The 18788-nt window shown below is 41.2% G+C and overlaps 1 protein-coding gene across 5 annotated transcripts in view; it reads left to right on the top strand.

The window, feature by feature from the left end:
* DYNC1I2 (dynein cytoplasmic 1 intermediate chain 2) overlaps nt 1-18788 on the top strand; it is a 36820-nt gene that overhangs the window by 16753 nt on the left and 1279 nt on the right. For all 5 annotated transcript variants that reach the window (XM_081024135.1, XM_081024134.1, XM_081024137.1 and 2 more), the window contains 10 exons: nt 10190-10279; nt 10522-10684; nt 10776-10875; nt 11285-11410; nt 12028-12174; nt 13129-13242; nt 14050-14183; nt 15781-15925; nt 16811-16951; nt 17927-18052. In XM_081024135.1, the coding sequence (XP_080880261.1) occupies nt 10190-10279; nt 10522-10684; nt 10776-10875; nt 11285-11410; nt 12028-12174; nt 13129-13242; nt 14050-14183; nt 15781-15925; nt 16811-16951; nt 17927-18052 (1286 nt within the window). The remainder of the gene's footprint in view (nt 1-10189; nt 10280-10521; nt 10685-10775; nt 10876-11284; nt 11411-12027; nt 12175-13128; nt 13243-14049; nt 14184-15780; nt 15926-16810; nt 16952-17926; nt 18053-18788) is intronic.

Raw genomic sequence — 18788 nt, 5'->3', positions numbered from 1 at the left:
TCTGGATCCAAACCTACTTATTTTAATGACGTTCTCTTTTATCAATTAAAATATATCCTTCAAAGATGAATAATACTTTCTGTTTCTTTTACATAAGGTGTAAACAGTGGAACTAATTATGATAACGAATGCAAAGAAGGCATTTACACGTAACAGTGAGAGCCAGGCACTGTGACTTTTCTGAAGCTCTTGTTACAGTGCAGTGTTCGAAACTCCCATTGTTCTAGGCGCATTTTGTGAAAGGGAATTTCATTAGCGCAAGCAGTTTCCGAGCTGTGGGCACAGTACTGTGTCTAAGATTTCAGATTAAAGGGAGGACCTTTTTCTGCCTCACTACTTCCAGCTACTCTCTGGAGAAGAGACCCTTTTAATAATATTGGGGGGTGGGCATGGGAAGGACTAGACCATGTGAAAAATAAACATAATATTTTAGCTTCAGTTCATTCCTTTTCAGCTTTGTATTCTTATTATAAAAAAGCACACCTAAACATTCTGTTGTTATGCCCATAACCTAGTTTAAGGTGCCATTTAGCTCCTAGCTTTCATATCTCAGTTTCTAATGCTGTTACAGTGCCTCTGGGAGCCTAATGGGCAAGCCATATGCTAAATTGAACAGTGCCTTTCTTCTTTGGCAATGGGAAATGCTGCAGCAAAAACTAGAAAGTATCAAAACTCTTTAAGTTCATATGGTCCTTGCCTGTGCATGCACATGACTTTGGCTCAAGCCTTGTATGGCTGTGACAACATGAGGAACGGAGGAACAGAAAAGTGTATTTGCTAGTATGTTTGGCTATATAATTCAAGGAATAAAAGTTTCTTCTGTATATCTACAGTCTTTGATGCCCTGTCTTTTAGTTCAAAGAATTTACAAAGTGAGTTTTAATGAAAGGAAACATACTTAGGATTTCAGCTTTAAAAGAAGACAGGCTAGTTCAAACTGCATCTGTAGAAAATGTTGATTAATGAAGATACTTCTATAGTTTTGACTTCATTTGGTTCTGTAGCTAGAGTTTTCATTTAGAGGTATAAGGTCATGTGCTTTCTCCATCATTGAGACATCTGCTTAATTGGGTGCAGTTTAATTCCATGATGATACTTTTCTTCTGCTTGTCTCATGTGAGCAGATCTGACTTGAGTATATGAATACCAAGAGTGATGGTTCGTTTTCTTTTTCATGAAGTTGAGTTTGGCTGAACTAGTTTTCAGTCAGAATTACAAATGAAATTGAACCTTAGCCATGCTGTAATTTCAAGCAAAAACAAACAAATTGTGCAAATGTCCACCCTTAGAGGTTACAGATGGGACATGGTACTATCTCTCTGTATCTTCCATAGAAAACCTAGGAAGCAGCATCGGTGCATTAAGATGCGCATCGTGCCCAATGCATGGGGAACTTGTAGAATTGGGTACAGAAGTAAAGATCCATCTCTTTCTGGAATCTGAAAATGATTAGAAAAGTCATGGAGGATAGGTTCATTAGTGATCATCTCATGCTCAGTGTTCGTATGTCTGTGACTGTTGGATGCCAGAAATGAACAACTGGAGAGAAATCACTCCATAATTGCTCTATTCTATACACATCCTCAAGCATCCATTTCTAGACACCGTTGGAGACAGAATGTTGGGCAGATGGGCTATTGGTCTAGCCCAGTATGACAATACTTATGTTCTTAACCACAGCCTGTCCATCTAATTCTTCTTGGAGTGCTCCCACAGTAAAATAACATTTCTGGATAGAATACTGTGAGTTAACCGAAACTTGCGTATCTTCTTCCAGCTATGTGCTTTTGAAATAGGATTCAATAATCCCAGAATATGAGCAAACAGTTCCAAAGCAATGAGAGAATAAAAGGTGGCGCAGATACTTGTTTCTCTTAATTGCCAGTGCCAAGTTCTGTTGTAGAATAGTCAAGTGAGCTCAAAATACAGTATAGTATAACGTTGATCTCCTCCCAATCCATCTTTCTGCTGTTTGCTTTGAACTGAAAAGTACATAAGGGATACATGTCCAGGTTACGATAGTCACTAGAGATTTGGGTGTTGATGTTTATCTTTGGGGAATACAGAGTGACTTCAGATGGCCTGCCAGTTATTCACTTATATCAGTAAGAGTCAGATACTGTTGAATGAAAACCTGTAGTTGTTTCCTTACAGTGTTACTGATGGGTGTCACTGTCAGTACTTTGATGTTCAGAACTTCTAAAATAATGAGAGAAGAAAGAAAATAAGACCAATTGTGCTGCTCTTTACATCCATATTAAGCCATACAGTTCAGATTCAACAACTTTTCTCACCATCACTGAGACACTGAGGCAGAGAATGTTTTTCTGTTAAGGGCTGCTTAATCTGGTAGCAGGGACAAGAGCCAGAAATGGATAGAGTTTGTTTCATTGCAGGATTCCATAATGTGCTCTCTGTCTCTGTATCACTGTCTGGAAGGCTGCAGGTTCCCCATTGCTATTTCTGATTTAAAAAATAAAATCATGTTTTGATACTGTCAAACTTTGTATGTCTTAGCTATAAGAATTTAATATGTGGGTTCCCAGATGCTTGTGTAATAAAAATAATGTCTGAACAGCACAACACTTCCCAAGTGGAACTGTTTTTAAGAGATATTTTTGACTTCGTACCTGCCTAAAATATAAAATGAAATACAGATGGCAAATGTGATCTGAAGACACCTTCAGCTTAACAAAAGCCACCCATTTCACAGATGATTTAACTTTGATTAACCTACTCCGCAGCAACAGATTACACAGGCAACTGGAACTTCACTCTTGAGTGTTATTGCTGGGTGCTGTCTAATTTACAGCCCTGCTTTTCTTTCCATCTCGCCAAAATACATCACAATTTTGATGTTAACGCAAAGTAAGAATTCACTGGTTCATTAAACTTGAATTTACCATTCATTGACAAGGGATTTGGCATTTTAAGAAGTAACTACTACTTTTACACATATTTAATGCTTGCCTTATAACCTTAGATCCTCTGTCAAGGGAAAAACACAGAATTAACCACTTAGCATAGTGTAATGAATATTCATCAATAACATGATTTGACATACAGCTCCACTTCTCATTGTTATGTTCTTATGTGGCTATTAAAAGTTTTTAGTGAAAGGTTTAAGAGAATGTGAAATAATCCTAGATAGGGAATAATAAATAGGCTAAAATAACAAAAGAAGTGAGGCTGGAAATAGGAACTCCTCAAGAATTCGACTTGAACAAAATCCAGAACAAGTACAGCTGCCCTTGTCATCTAGTAGATGAAGAATGGTCTACTCTATTTAGTGCAGTCATACTTTAATTCATACACTGACCTAGTTTGCATGTCACATTAAGCCATAGTTTAAAATGACTGATAATTCATATAAATGAGCAACATCCTAGTGCGCCCTCCTCAGAAGTTCCCCACCCCACCTCTTGTCTCTCTAAATGAAGCAAGTCAAAGTCTGGCATCCATGTCTTCCGAAATTGGGTTCTGTTTTTTCTCCTCAAGCTAACCCTACTGTTCATGGTTTGCTTGGAAGAAGAATGAGCCCAGGTTCAGATAACATGACATTCTAGACTCTGGGGCATTAAGAGCTTCTGAGCAGCCTGCACTAGCTAACCTGTGGCCCTTCAGATGTTGTGGACTAAAACTCCTTATCAGCTCCAGATAGCTTGACTAATGGTCAGGTATGGTGGAGTTGTAGCCCAGCAGCATGTGGGGCAGCACACAGGATAGCCACCCCTTTTAAATGATTGTTTACCGCTGGCATCTTGTATGCCACCTTCCGGCAACTCCTGCAGCCAAGCTGGTGCCAACATACTGCTCTGCTTTCCTTTGGACCACATCAGTGATGCTGAGAGGTCTTGTTTTCTGGGCAGCCCAGGACTTCAATTTACGGTGTCCAGGCTTGCACCCCAGAGAGGTGACTACGGTGCTGCTAACACAGCAAAAATAACGCAGGATGCAGCAGTTACAAGTTACTGGTCTCTGCAGCCACAGCACGCACTGTGATTCTCCAGCAGTTTGACTTCGCCCCCAGAAGCGCACTCCATTGTCGCTTGAGATAGACGGATGCCAACCAGAAAAGAATGTGGAATAGCCAACATGGTAACATCCAGGTATTTTGGACTGCAATTCCCAAGGTGCCTGACTATTTGTCATGCTGGCAAGGGCTAATGGGAGTTATAGTCCACAACTTCTGGAGGGCACAACTTTAGCTACCCCTTGCTTAATGTGTCAGGCAAACTGGGCTATCATACTGTACTACTATATTTGCAGCAGCTAATACATTGGATGTTAAAGAGGGGTGGCAAGCCTTGGTCATTACGAGATTGCCTTCCCAGATAATACGCTTTTGGGGGAATGTATGTTAGTGAGAAGAAATAGTTTGGCTGTACAGCTTTGGTTCTGTTTGCATAACCTGTTCACAATATGGTGGTTTTATTTTTGCCATCAGTGTGTTCACTGCTTTATGGAGTAAGAAACAGAAAAGCAGTTCTTATACCTGAGGTGCCTACAATCTGAAATTCAACAAGAGGGGAGGAGATGTAAGTAAGAATGAGGGTGGGAGGACATGTGCTCATGTACACGTATTTAAGCTTAGTTTTAGCAGGAATTTAAAGCTAAAGGTTGATCAGAAACCTTCACCAAAGAGTTGCCTTTTGAGGCAAAGGTTGAAGGAAGGGGGATGTGTGCTGTTACACAGATGTTATAGACAGAAAGAGTACCAAGAGAGAAGGCAAGCTTGTTTAAAGGACCAGTGACATTTGGATGACCATGTATGGCAGAGATGGAGAAGCAAAGGCAGGAGGCAGGGGTCTTTTGTAAGATGTGGGCAGATCAACAGAAGACTATGGATTGCCTGTTTTTTTGTTTAAAAACATTGTTTATTACTACAGTGGTGCCCCGCAAGACGAATGCCTCGCAAGACGGAAAACCCGCAAGACGAAAGGGTTTTCCGTTTTGGAGGCGCTTCGCAAGACGAATTTCCCTATGGGCTTGCTTCGCAAGACGAAAGCCCATAGGGAAATCTCCGGGGACCTCTTTTAAATGCTGTGGTGGGGAGCAAAGCCTTTCCCCCCCTCCGGCCTTCAGAAGAGGTCCAGGAAGGCCGGCGGGGGCCGAAAGGCTTTGCTCCCCACCGCCAGCATTTTAAAAGCAGTCCGGCATAGCAGGGAAGAGCTTCCCGCTATCGCGGACGGCTTTTGAAGGCAGGCGGGGGGAGCAAAGACTTTCGCCCCCCGCCGGCCTTCAGAAGAGGTCCTGGACCTCTTCTGAAGGCCGGCGGGGGGCGAAAGTCTTTGCTCCCCCCTGCCTGCCTTCCCGGGAGAGCGGAGAAAGGCAGCGCCTTTCTCCGCTGTCCCGGACAGCTTTTGAAGACAAGCGGGGGTGGGCAAAGACTTTCGCCCCCCGCCCGCCTTCAGAAGAGGTCCAGGACCTCTTCTGAAGGCGGGCGGGGGGCGAAAGTCTTTGCTCCCCCCTGCCTACCTTCCCGGACGGCTTTTGAAGGCAGGCGGGGGGGCCAAAGACTTTCGCCCCCCGCCCGCCTTCAGAAGAGGTCCAGGACCTCTTCTGAAGGCGGGCGGGGGGCAAAAGTCTTTGTCCCCCCCTGCCTGCCTTCCCAGGGGCTTTTACATCGCCCCGGACAGCGGAGAAGTCCTCCGCTGTCCCGGGCGATTTTAAAATGCCGCCCGCCAGCATTTTAAGATCGCCCCGGACAGCGGAGAAGTCCTCCGCTGTCCCGGGGTTTTTTAAAATGCTGGGGGTGGGAAGAAAAGCCCTTGTCCCCCCCCCCCAGCCTTCAGAAGAGGTCGGGGGACAGACTGTCCCCGGACCTGGTCTGAAGGCGGTTTCCTTAGGAACGCATTAATTGATTTTCAATGCATTCCTATGGGAAACCATGCATCGCAAGACGAAAAACTCGCAAGAAGAAAAAACTTGCGGAACGAATTAATTTCGTCTTGCGAGGCACCACTGTACTTTCTAAAACATTTATTAGCCACTCTTCAGTCTTAGCTTGCAAAGTGGAATACAGCATTGGACATAAAATGCAGTAAATATAAGAAAATAACAATCACAAGTTGGTAGGAGTTAGAAGTCCAGTGGAAAAGAAGGTCAGACAACATAAAATTCTTTGGCAAATAACTTTTCAACAGGTGCAGAAAGGGTTGTAAAGACAGCGCCCGAGCCTGCCTTGGAAAGGTTCCCCTGTTGAAAAGGCCTCCTCTCCCATTGCTACCTACCTAACTTCAGATATCAGAGGGATATGGAGCAGGTTCATGCAAGAGCAGGTGATCCTTGAAGTATGCTGTCAGACTCATTTTGCCATCAGCCCAAATGGAAAATAATAGTGACCCAACTCACAGGAGTCAGAGAATTACAGGATATGTGTGGCTGTTTTATCATTGCTTGCATTTTGCCCTTTACTATTTTGTTGGCGGGCCTGTTTGCTTTGAAAGTAAGTAATTTGTGTTGGATGCGGAAGATGGCAGGAAGCTGATGTGGGAATTTGAGGAGGTAATGGAAGAGGTGAATTACTTTGGCAGTAGACTCCTGGATAGAGTTGAGACGGCTGAAGCGGAATAATGGAAAGCCAGAGAGGACAAGGTTGCAGTAGTCAAGGCAAGAGAAACCTGGGGTGTGAACTAGACTTTTCATCAAAGGAGAAAGAATTTTGATGAATTCATAGAATCATAGAACTGTAGAGCTGGAAGGGACCACGAGGGTCATCTAGTCCAATCCCTTCAGTGGAGGAATATTTTGCCCAACGTGGGGCTCCCACCCCTGAGATTAAGAAGTTCCTGCTCCACCAGCTGAACTATGCTCAGGTGTATCAAGTATGAGGGACCTGTTGTTAGACTCTAAATTCTATGATTTGGCTAATGGCAGGGGTGATGGGAGTTGTAGTCCAGCACATCTGGAGGACCACAGGTTCTCCATCCCTGGTCTGCATTTTTGCAGTGCTGTACAGGAGAAGACAACTCAATTTGGCAATGATTATAGGGAGCAAAGGAGAGGCAGTGGGGAGTTTAAAATGTGATCCCCATTGTACCACTCACAAGGATATCTTTCACCGTGGTGAAAAATGGACGGAGGGGTCATCTCTGACATCATGTTGAGCTTCAGAGGCACTTGGAAAACAGCGGGTACTGCTTCCAAGTGCCTGAGGCTTAATACGACAGGGAGAGTTTTATCCCCAAGTTGGGGAGGGCATTCATGGCAGCCAGAAATTTGTTACTAGATGCTAAAGTCAGCTAAAGCTTGTAGACCAGCAGAAGGAATAATTGAAATCAATCTTTTTACGCTGCAATGGTGGAATTACGGAATGAGTTGTATGTAGATAGCAGATTGAAGTGAAGTAATATTTCTGTTTCTATTTTGTTTGATATGAGTGTTAATAAAAACTAGGTTAAGGGAAAACTGTCTTCTGGCTACACTGTGGTTGGTTTGATTCCACTGCCAGTATGCTATTAAGTAATCTAATGTGACCATAATAGGGTGAAAGTTCCCTGTCATCTATATGGTGGCACATACGTACATCTAAAAATACGGTGTCTTAACTGGAGATGAGAAACTGCTCCAGTGCATCTAATGTATATTTAAGTAATTGCTGTTATAACATATCTAGCGCTGGAATGCAGCAATAGTAATTCCTAGAGACTGACAGCAAATGTGGAGTATTACGTGAGAATGAGTTTGGATCTTGTTTGCATAATATGTGCCATCTACGCTGAAAATGTGAAAAGGGAGGGGCAACTAGCGACAAGATCTCTTCTCTGTAATATTTGTAAAGGGTGAGGTCACTTAGGCACTAAAGGGCTGACCATTTGCATTTAACAAGGATTTGACTTCTGTCACTGAAAATGGTACTTAGAATCAGAGTGCTATGACAAAGCTGGGAGGCTGGAGTTTAATTTTAGTTTTATGGCATTAAAGCTTGAAACAACTTAGAAAGGGTGAGGGGAATGCATGCTTTGTAGTCTCAGTGGCATTGTTTGCCGCAGCAAGTCTGCATGCAAAGGAAAAAATCCATGCTTAATTCAACCAAATTATTTAATCCAATCATTGTCTTGTAATTTGCTATTTGCAGTGCTTCATCTATTAAATGAAAATTAAGCATTTATCAATTTTCCCTACACCAATGCTTGGGGAGAAATCTTGTTTGAGGCACACGGCATAGAATCGCTCAGTTATCCAGTTTTCTGATTAATAGTCCATTGTATGTACAAATTCATCTTAAAAGGAGCAGTGTCTTTCTGTTTCTCTGTGTGATTATTTTGCCCAGAAAAGCTTTCATTTTTTTTAAGTAGCACAAAAGCTGTAATTGGCATGCTTTGTAAGGAAATGTCAATGTGCAAGAGAGTGGAGATCACTAAGAATTCTTTTACGCGTTCTTTCCCCTTTGCACCACCGCCTCCTCAGCAGGGTCACTGAGATCACTAGCTTTTCTTGAAATGGCCATTTTCACTGGCAGGTGCATTATACCCTGTATTTTCAGATTGTTTTTCCATTCTGAATGTTTGGCAGGTTGATTGCTCTGGCTGCATTGACGGAGAAAGGGCTGACAAATGCGGTTGGGCTGGCTGAAAAGACAGTGATTACTGTTTTCCTTTGTGGCTGATTGAGGCCCTTGAAAGGAAAGATTTTAACCTTCACCATTTGGTTCAGAAGTATGAGCATATATTGAAATCATTCATGCCATTTATCCTAGTTCTGTAAACTTGTCAGAACGTAAAAATCGCTCAATTTCATATAATGTGGGATTGGCATACGTCATTATCATTTTGATTAAGTTGGAGTTTGTATTATTGTGTGTTATATAGTGTCATTTAAAGCATTTGTTCCTTCAGGTATGGATATATTTTTATTGCCTAAACTAGGGAGTTGGGAAGGTTTTTTCTCTCTCCTAGATCTTGCTTCAGCCTATCACTATGTGTGTGGTTTGGCAGCTGGTAGGCCCTACAAGCTGTATTTTTGTTTGCAGGGTAAAGGCTTGTCTGTAGACCTCCTGGAGAGCTAGTAATTGCGCAGGCTTGCCATTGGAGAAAAAACATGATTGGAAGCAGTCAGGCAGAAAAATGCTGTGCCATCCCATTGCCACCTCAGAGCAGGGAGAGACAATCCCAGCAGTACCATCTGGTTGCTGCTGTCTAGTCAGCTGGCCTGGCTGCTGGGACCAGAGCTTGGCAGCTGGTTCCCATCTCTTGACCAGTCTTAGTTTTTTTTTTAATCCCCCCTAGGTGACTTTGAACATGGGTCACAGGGATGGCTGCAACAAACACGTCCCTGTTGAATCCTTCCTCATTACTTGTGACGAGGCGTGCTGCAGGCTCCTGCTGCCTTTCTCTTGCAGACAGATGACATAGTTGTTTAACCCAAAAAGAAAAGAAAAAAAGTCTTTTGAGAAACTTACCCCTGGAAACAGAGAAGGAAAAGGCAGTTGCAATGTATATGCTGTAACACTTGCAATTTTAAAAGTTGTGTTTTAGGGTGTTCTATTTCAGAGGTGAAAACCTAGTAATGCAAAAAAGAAAGAAAGTAAAAAGCAGCCTTCTCAGTATTCCAGAACATCAGCAGCACGTTATTTGTTGCAATTAAGGAACAACACATTTTGCTTTTTAAATTCTCATTGGCAAACATGGTAAGGATAATGAGGCTTGCATTTGGAATGACAGAAAATAAAATGTAATCTGTCTGTGCTATTATCTTTAGGAAAATTTGCTTCTCCGACTAGCATCCTGAAAACTAATGTAAGCCATCTTTCCTGTATGAAAAAACCATTAGACACTGATGGTTCCATATCACAAGGAAGCAGCGACTCTGTGGGCTATTTAAGACACTTGATTTCTTTATTCAGCAGCATTAATATGTCAGCACGTTACATAAAACTGTGGTTGCATATGCTGTCTTGAATGACAAATGCTGGGTAGAGGTTAGGAATTCAAAATTGAAATCTCTGAATAGTTTCTTGGAGGTTTTACTGTAGATTGCACAGGCTTGCGTTTTGTGAATTTGTTGTGAAAATTGTGGTATGTCCAGCTTACTGTCATCTCCTTTAATAAGTGCAATTCCCGAATTAAACTATTGCATTCTAGCAAAAAAGCTGCTTTAGGCAGAATATATAATACATACACAAAACTGTTTTGCCTGACATAGCATTGCACAGTGGTCAGAATGTTGACAACCTTGCTCTTTTCAGATGAAGAAGATGAAGATGATGCAGTGGTACAAAAACCACCAGTTGAGCCTGAAGAAGAAAAAACATTGAAAAAAGAGGAGGAGGAGGAAGGTACAAATGTATCATAACACATTTAAACTATTGCTCAACTTAGTGTCTCCCTTTAATAGGTGTTGAATTATAAAGAAGGTTTATATAATAATATAAATACAGTGTGTGAAGAATTAAAAAAAATGTACAGAACTTAAATAATTGTTTTTAAAATCTCAACATACACTCTTATTTTAAAGATTAGAATGATTTTATTTGTAGTCTGCCATCTAAAAATAAAGCTCCAAATCTCTTTCCCCCAGTTGCCCCTCATGAACTGACAGAAGAGGAAAAGCAACAAATTTTGCATTCTGAAGAATTTTTGAGCTTCTTCGACCAATCAACAAGAATTGTGGAAAGAGCTCTTTCTGAGCAAATTAACATTTTCTTTGACTACAGTGGGCGAGATCTGGAAGAGAAAGAAGGGTAATATGGGAATCTTACAAATGTGTTGCTAGGTTTGTTTTAATCTTACTGAAAGTGATCCTAATTGTGCCCTCTTCAATGGTTCTTGCAGAGAAATTCAGGCAGGTGCTAAACTGTCCCTAAACAGACAGTTTTTTGATGAGCGTTGGTCAAAGCATCGTGTTGTTAGTTGTTTGGACTGGTCATCTCAGGTAACAATAACACTTCATTAAAAACCATTCTTCTAGAAACCCTTTAGCAGACGTTATTCTCATTTACCTGCAGTTGCAGTGTCACCGTATTTATTTAATGCACAGTTGCTTAATTCATTGCACAAAAAGAAAGAAAAGAAAGAATAATGTGCAGAAGGCATCGCTAAGGCATAACAGAAGTGTGTGAGTTGCAAAACTGAGCAGTCTGCATATATCAAAATAGAAGACAACTCTTCTGTGTCTACTGGTTCTGAATTGTTGATTTAATTTTGAAATTGCTATTCTAGCTGTAGCTGTCTAATTAACAAGGTTGACCTTAATTTTAAATCATATGATAATTTAAGTTGGCTGATCTTACCTCTGTAAGCAACAGTCTTCCCTTTTGTTCTCAATTACTTTTTGAATCCAGTATCCAGAGTTGCTGGTAGCCTCTTACAACAACAATGAAGATGCTCCTCATGAACCTGATGGGGTGGCCCTTGTGTGGAACATGAAATACAAAAAAACAACTCCAGAGTATGTCTTTCATTGCCAGGTATGATGTGAGTTCCTGCCTTGCCAGACTAAGAATTTTATGTTAATGAATGTGGACATGAGCCTTCTACTTGTCAGCATAATGATTTCATTGGGCAGGCAAGAACTTTAAACCGCTTGTGTTTGCAAATACATGTCAACATCTGAGGAATCCATTAATCCTTTTTAAAGGTTCGTCTATAGCAAGCAGCCTTTCTAACACCATTTGGATTATTTAAGTGTGTTGCAGTTCTGTATTTCTTATTCTGATTGCATAAAAGGAAGCTTCTTTTGTGTGTCAAATGCAAGGAGATGTTTTAAGAACTGTGGTCTTAAAATGTGCGACGAGACCCGAGACCCCTGAATAAAAATGTTCGTAGCCTGAGGATTTAAAGCAAGCTAAGTTAAAACACATGTTTTCAGGTGGAAAAACTGAGATCCACTTATAAAATGGGTTGGTGGAAAGTTAAAAATGTACTAGTCTAGTTTGCTATTGTGTTTTTCAAAATCTCACAATTCTGAAACTTCACAAACCATTGCTGAAATGTAATGTGATATTGTAACATCATTCTAAAGGTTTCAGTAACAATTTAAATATAGAAAAAGCATTTACTTTTCTTTTTTCTTTTGCCCTTGCAGTCAGCTGTGATGTCGGCTACCTTTGCAAAATTTCATCCAAATTTGGTGGTTGGTGGCACATACTCAGGACAAATTGTGCTATGGGATAATCGCAGCAATAAGCGAACACCAGTTCAGAGAACTCCCCTTTCAGCTGCTGCTCACACGGTAGGGAGTGGAATATCACCCCCCCCCCAAAATTACTTCCTTATTCTCAAATTAACCCATTAATGTAGGATGAGGAGTGATAATCTGTTACTATGTTTTGAAGGCTGCAAACAATAGGCATTCGTTTTTTGCAGCATTCTATGTTAAAAAATATTCTACGTAAGGCTCTTATATTGAAACCTTTTTTTTAAGTTAGGTCTTCACGTGCTTGTTTTTATTAAATTCTTCAGATAATCAGATACAAATTCGGCTACCCTTTCTCCCCCAGAGGCAACCCACCACTTAATATTGCTCAGCCCGAAAGTATTCCCACTTATCCACGTGTCCTTTCTCCAGCTTCCAAATGCTCTCTACATTTATCAGTATTAGACATGACGTTGTATCTGTAACTGTCCATTTGTACCCACATCCATATTCAGAGGCATATTAGTTCTACTAGGAAAACATTGAGCTATAGAAGTTACTAATTATGCTTTCAACACAGCCTGTCTGACCAAGCAGCTCACTTAGCTATGCTCTGTGCTTTGTGACCATTGATAAAGTATATAATACTTTTTAAGGACTTGTAGCAACTCCTTTCAAAGCCCCCCCATCTCCTTTAGTTGCATTTTAACCAATGCTCAGACCCTTCTTCATCACAGCTTTTGTTTGCCACTCTTCCCTCCACCCCACTGCCCCAATAAATGGCATAGTTCAGAAATAAACTCTTGACAGCACTGTTTGTGTTTTCAGCTAAATTTGTAATGCTACAGAAGGGCTAGGCACCTTGCACACAAAACTCAAACCCCTGTTGGGGAGCATCTGTGGAAAACAGTGAGCTAGGTACCCAGATAATCTTGCCTGTCTTCTCAACTTAAATGTCATTTTAAAAGCTAAATTTTGCACTTGCGCTAAGTTGTCTGTAAATTACCCTGACGAAACATCGCTAATCTACGTCGCACACTTCTGCTTTAGCATCCTGTGTATTGTGTGAATGTGGTGGGGACTCAGAATGCCCATAACCTTATCAGCATCTCGACTGATGGAAAAATCTGCTCGTGGAGTCTGGATATGCTTTCACAGCCACAGGTAAAACAATCAAACGCTGCTTCTATGTGATCCGTGTACAGTCGCACACCAGAGTTCTGTGCATGTGCAGAAAATAATTTTAGAACATTAGCATTTTGATGGGATTGGCTTCTCCCATTCGCAAGGTGCACGTTCAGCTCTGTTTTTACTGCACCATGACAGCGTCACCAAGGGACTTTTTCTCCTGTTAGCAATTACCTTAGTCTTGCTTGGCCAACAAAACATTTTGGTTGGCTCTGTCTATATATTTTGTAGTTTGCACTTTGTTTTTTAATTTGGTTTGCTTTTCCTTGCGTGCCTCCTGACACACCTCCGGCCTGTTTTGCGGAATCAAATGCTTGACTTCTCAATTGCAAATGATAATTTCATGGTATCTTGCAGGTCAGTTATGAGGATCAGATCCATGCATGCCGCACTGGACATCTTGGGAAAGTGGGGTATAAATTTATAGCATAGGTAGCCATGTGGAAAGGGCACAATTTATGTAATTCACATGTTAAGCCAAGGATGGCTGTGGGCAGGATTCCTGCATTGCAGGGGGTTGGACTAGATGACCCTCAGGATCCCTTCCAACTCTATGATTCTAAGTGTAGATCTTAGGTCCTCCAGGACGTTCTGAGAAAACATGCCCTGTTTTTATGCAGTTCGTGCATTTTTATTGTATCAAATGCTTTAAACGTGAGAATAAGAATGCAGCAAGATTCAAAAAATGTTTCTTTGGAAACTAGTATCAGAAATCTTCCTTGATTCTTGGCAGAAAGTTCTCAGCAAACCGGAAAGATTTGTATGTGATATTTTTCTCCCCAGGATAGCATGGAGCTAGTTCACAAGCAATCCAAGGCTGTAGCTGTCACTTGTATGTCTTTCCCTGTTGGTGATGTCAACAACTTTGTCGTTGGAAGTGAGGAAGGCTCTGTGTACACAGCATGTCGCCATGGCAGGTGAATAGAAACTGGGACCCCTGTTTTTAAAGGACGACGGCCCTTCTTATTATGTTCTGTAAGATAAAGCAGGTTTGAGGTAGTTCCTCAAGCAGTTACATGGGCAACTGTGTATAAACAATGCAGAGTATTCTTTCACGTTCCAGAAAGCCTCTTATTGGCAGAAATATTTTCCTTATTCTGGATAAAATGGCTTTAGAATTATGTAATGGGAGATGAAGTTTAGCCATCATTCTGGTCATTTGAATCATGGCACAACATCCCAGACCCTCACTTCTGTAGATAATTGTACAGTAGTATCACGCACCAATCTTAAATTGGGTAGCATGTCTCCTGCTGTTCAATCTGTTTTGAAATTGTCTGGCTGTATCTTATCAATTGCTTTCTTAAATGAAATTGAGGCCCCAGTCTCAGCTCAGACACACACCAGCCCTTCCTTTATAGCACTTTGGGTTAAAGCTAACCAAAATTGGTGGTTCTTCCATTTAATCAATATTGATACTATTGGGAATGCCCTGGTTTCAGACTGAAAATTGACCCAGGAACATGTGCATATTTCTGAAAGTTTTGTGCACGACAATGTCTTCGTTTTTGTGGCCTACATATTTACTTTCTGTGAGAGAATTAATCAGATGGCATAGCACTTCTTAAGCACTGTTTTGTATCTTGAGGTGGCATATTTCGCCAAGGTTTATTTAATACGTGATTTTAAAATTCTGAGGTGCACTATATTCAGGGGCACTTCTGCAACTACGAGGAAAAATTGCAGCCTTTGGGGGTTTTTTTATTTCGAGAAAAGGCAAGTCAGAGGTGACATGAAAGAAGTTTTTGAAATTCTGCAGGGCACAAAGAAAGTAGATAGACAACGGTTTTTCTGCCTCTGTCATAACATTAGACCATGTGGGCATTCAGTGAAGCTGAATGTTGGAAGATTCGGGGCAGATAAAAGAAAGTGCTTCTTCACACAGTGCATAGTTAAACTATAGAACTCTCTCCCGCAGAGGGCAGTTGATGGCCACCAACTAGAATGGCTTTAAAAGAGAATTAGACATATTCATGGAGAAGGCTGTCAGTGACTACTGAGCATGATGGCTGTGCGCTGCCTTCACAATTGAAGGCAGTATCCTTCTGAAGGCCAGTTGCTGGAAGTCACAGGAAGGGAGAATGCTCTTGTGCTCTTCCTGTGTTCTTATGACTATTAGTAGTGTTCAGTGGAACCTAGGTTTTCGAACGTAATCCGTTCCGGAAGACCGTTCAACTTCTGAAATGTTCGAAAACTTGAAGCGGAAGCCTCAATACAGTAGGGAAACTCAAAACAGAAGCCGCCTGGCACATTCGGCTTCTGAAAATCGTTCGAAAAGCAAAGCAGTTACTTCCGGGTTTTCGGCGTTCAAAAGTGGAAACGTTCATCTTCCGAGACGCTCAAAAATAGAGGTTCCACTGTATTGATTTTGAAGGGGCAAACATCTATTGGGTAAGCATACGTTTATTAAGTTCCTACCCTATTATTTTAAAAATGTATCTCAAATTATTTACGATTTTGTTGTTCTTATTCATAAGAAAATTCATTCCCGTGTGTGTGTGTCTCTTGCAACAGCAAAGCTGGAATCAGCGAGATGTTTGAAGGTCACCAAGGACCTATCACAGGGATCAATTGCCATGCAGCGGTTGGACCTGTAGACTTTTCCCATCTTTTTGTCACTTCTTCTTTTGACTGGACTGTAAAGCTTTGGACTACTAAGGTATCTGAACTTGAGACGTCTAATTGTCTCAATTTATTGAGGAAACAATGTAAGCCACAGTCCCATCTGTTGGCCTATATAGGCAACCGTCTTGTAAACAGTAATGTGGGACTGCATTAGTTCTGTTGACAATGGTGATAGGAATATCTGTTTTCAGTATCTCTCCTGTAATACATTTCGACATAAATTCATTCATCCTTTAAAAAAAAAAATCTTGTTCATATTGGGCTGAGGTAATTCATATGAACATGGATCTTCCCACCATCTCCTACAACCTCTTGCTGAGGTTCTCCATGGCTCTGCTGAACTTTGGCATGTCGTATTTTTCATCATCAAATACTGTGCTTAATTAAATATATGTATATTGCCATAGATGAAAATGTGCAAAGCAAGGAAATACTAAATTATATTACACTGCGGTTTCAGAAGCACACAGTTCACATAATCAGCAGTAAGTTGCAGTTAGGCCTTAACATTTGAGAATTACAATCTTTGTAACACTGATAGATGCTAGCTTCACAGAAATCTGAGGTTGCTTAGAAATGGATTCAGTCTGCTTTATGTCTAATGGTATCGCCAAATAAAATAAAACTGAAGGGATTAAAGCCCTATGTTAGACTACGTTCTTTCTACCTGATGGCAATATTTGCAGAGGTAAAACTGAGGTTGTTTTCATTTTACTTGGCCACAAGATTTATTTATTTTTGTGGGGAAATGTTCTCTGGCGAACCCTTTCCTTGCTTTGTTCAAAATTAATCACACTGCTACATTAATTGCTGACAATGTGGATGAGAGATTTTTATATACTTTGTCTAGATTACCTTGCCAGCTTTTGTTTTCTGAATCATGAAGTTCATCAATTTGTGTGTTTTTCTTTTCCTTCAGAACAACAAGCCTCTGTACTCATTTGAAGACAACTCAGACTATGTTTACGATGTGATGTGGTCACCCACCCACCCTGCCCTCTTTGCATGTGTGGATGGAATGGGAAGGCTTGACCTATGGAATCTCAACAACGATACTGAGGTAGGATCAGATTATATTGGGTATTCCAAAGCTGAAAATAAGTTTACCAGCCTTAAAACAAACTTGTGATCTTTTAGTAACTGCAGCCCATCTTTTTGTACATACATTTTAAAGTTATTTTGCCTTCCCATCCTATTTACAAGACTGGTTAGGAGAATCCTGCCCAGTGTATGCAGATTCCTTTCCCTTGGCCACCGCACTTGGAGTACAGTGGGTCCATATTCTGTGAGGTCAGAGATCACCGTAAATAACAAGAAAAGGAATGCACTTAAATTGATGTGCCATCTCTTATTTGTACTTACTGGGACGTTGGCTAAGATCAGCTTCTTGCATTTATTGTACTCCCAGGTATCTTATCTCCTGAGTGAAGACAGGTTCTTTGTGCATCGCTCATCATGACACCATAAGACGGTTGAAAAACCTCTCACTACAGCTTCATGAATCTACCCACTGATTTGTTAGTGCTCTTACAACAGCATAATAATGTAGCACCAACACTGTGTTGGGCACAGTACAAAACCCAAACATGATGCTGTCACTGAGTGCTTTAAGTACTGCTTTAATATTACTTTTGTGCAGGGAACCCACCACACTTAACTGATGTATAGGTGATGATTGGCTGTACTAAAGTAATTTTTGCCCATGTACTTCACATTCAACACACATAGACAAGGTTTTATCCAAAGGAGGAGGGACACAGTAAGTTGGAGCTGTCATCTTTAAAGGCTTGGAGCTCTAATTCCTATCATTACCAACATTCCTCTTCTGAATGTTCACATCTGCATCACGTAAATTTTAAACTTTTGAAAGGTATAATGTGTTCCTTCATACAGTATTTTGTTCCTGCGGCATAAGGAACAGCCGGCACACTTCAGTGTCTGTATTGCCATCTTAATATTTGCGTTGAAGGTTAAGAAAGTTGGGAAGATACTATAAGTCCAGTTGAAACATGGTATGTTTTTAAAACTGGTATAGGTGCCAACAGCAAGCATTACTGTGGAAGGTAATCCTGCCCTAAACCGTGTGCGATGGACAAATTCAGGACGGGAGATTGCTGTCGGAGATTCAGAAGGACAAATAATAATTTACGATGTGGGAGAGGTAGGTAACTTTCAAGTGCTTCCAAAGTAAAAATGATGTCTTACATTATTTTACTTCAGTCCAATAATAAAAGGCACTTATTTGGGTTGGGTATCCATAGTTCTTTCACTGCAGATGTCAGTGTGTATTTAAGTTTATGCATACAAAGATACAGCGTTAAGATTTCAGCAATTCAAATATTTTTTATTTAAATGGATGTAGTTTTATGTAGTAGTAAGAATTCCGGGTGTGTCTAGTTTTGTTATGGGGTGGGGGGACTTCAGCCCCTCACCCCAATGGTCTTTCGCCAGTCCCTATTGCCAGGGAGGGCTGCTCATCCATACTTCCCTTTGGGGTTAGGCAGTTGTTTGGTGGAGGGCCAAATGGCAATAATCAGTAGGCCAAAGGATTGGACAAGCTGGTGCTCTTGTGAATCAGGGTAGCACAATGGCTTGAATTCAAGGATGCCCTTCCACTTGCACAGGTGTGGACAACCTCTTGGACTTGCCCTGCAGGCTTTCCCCTTGGAGCCCCAAGGCTATTTTGGCCATTCCGTGCCCCCCCTCTACATCTGACATCAAGTGTAGGGCAGGCAAAGACCCTGCTCAGCCAGAAGGCATTTGCAAGCGCTGCCCTTTGCAAAGGGCATTAAAAGACCCAATTATCGGATGATTGATGGGTTTTGCGAAGCCCTTTTAAAGCTTCTCACAAGATCTGCCGTCAGCTGATGTTTGGGTTTTGCAGAGAGTTTTTGCAG

The sequence above is a fragment of the Podarcis pityusensis genome (genome assembly GCF_964106645.2).
Source record: "Podarcis pityusensis genome assembly, chromosome: 1".
Classification (NCBI taxonomy): Eukaryota; Metazoa; Chordata; class Lepidosauria; order Squamata; family Lacertidae; genus Podarcis; species Podarcis pityusensis.
Note: the sequence above shows the minus strand (reverse complement) of the source record. Positions and strands in the feature narration are given on the sequence as shown.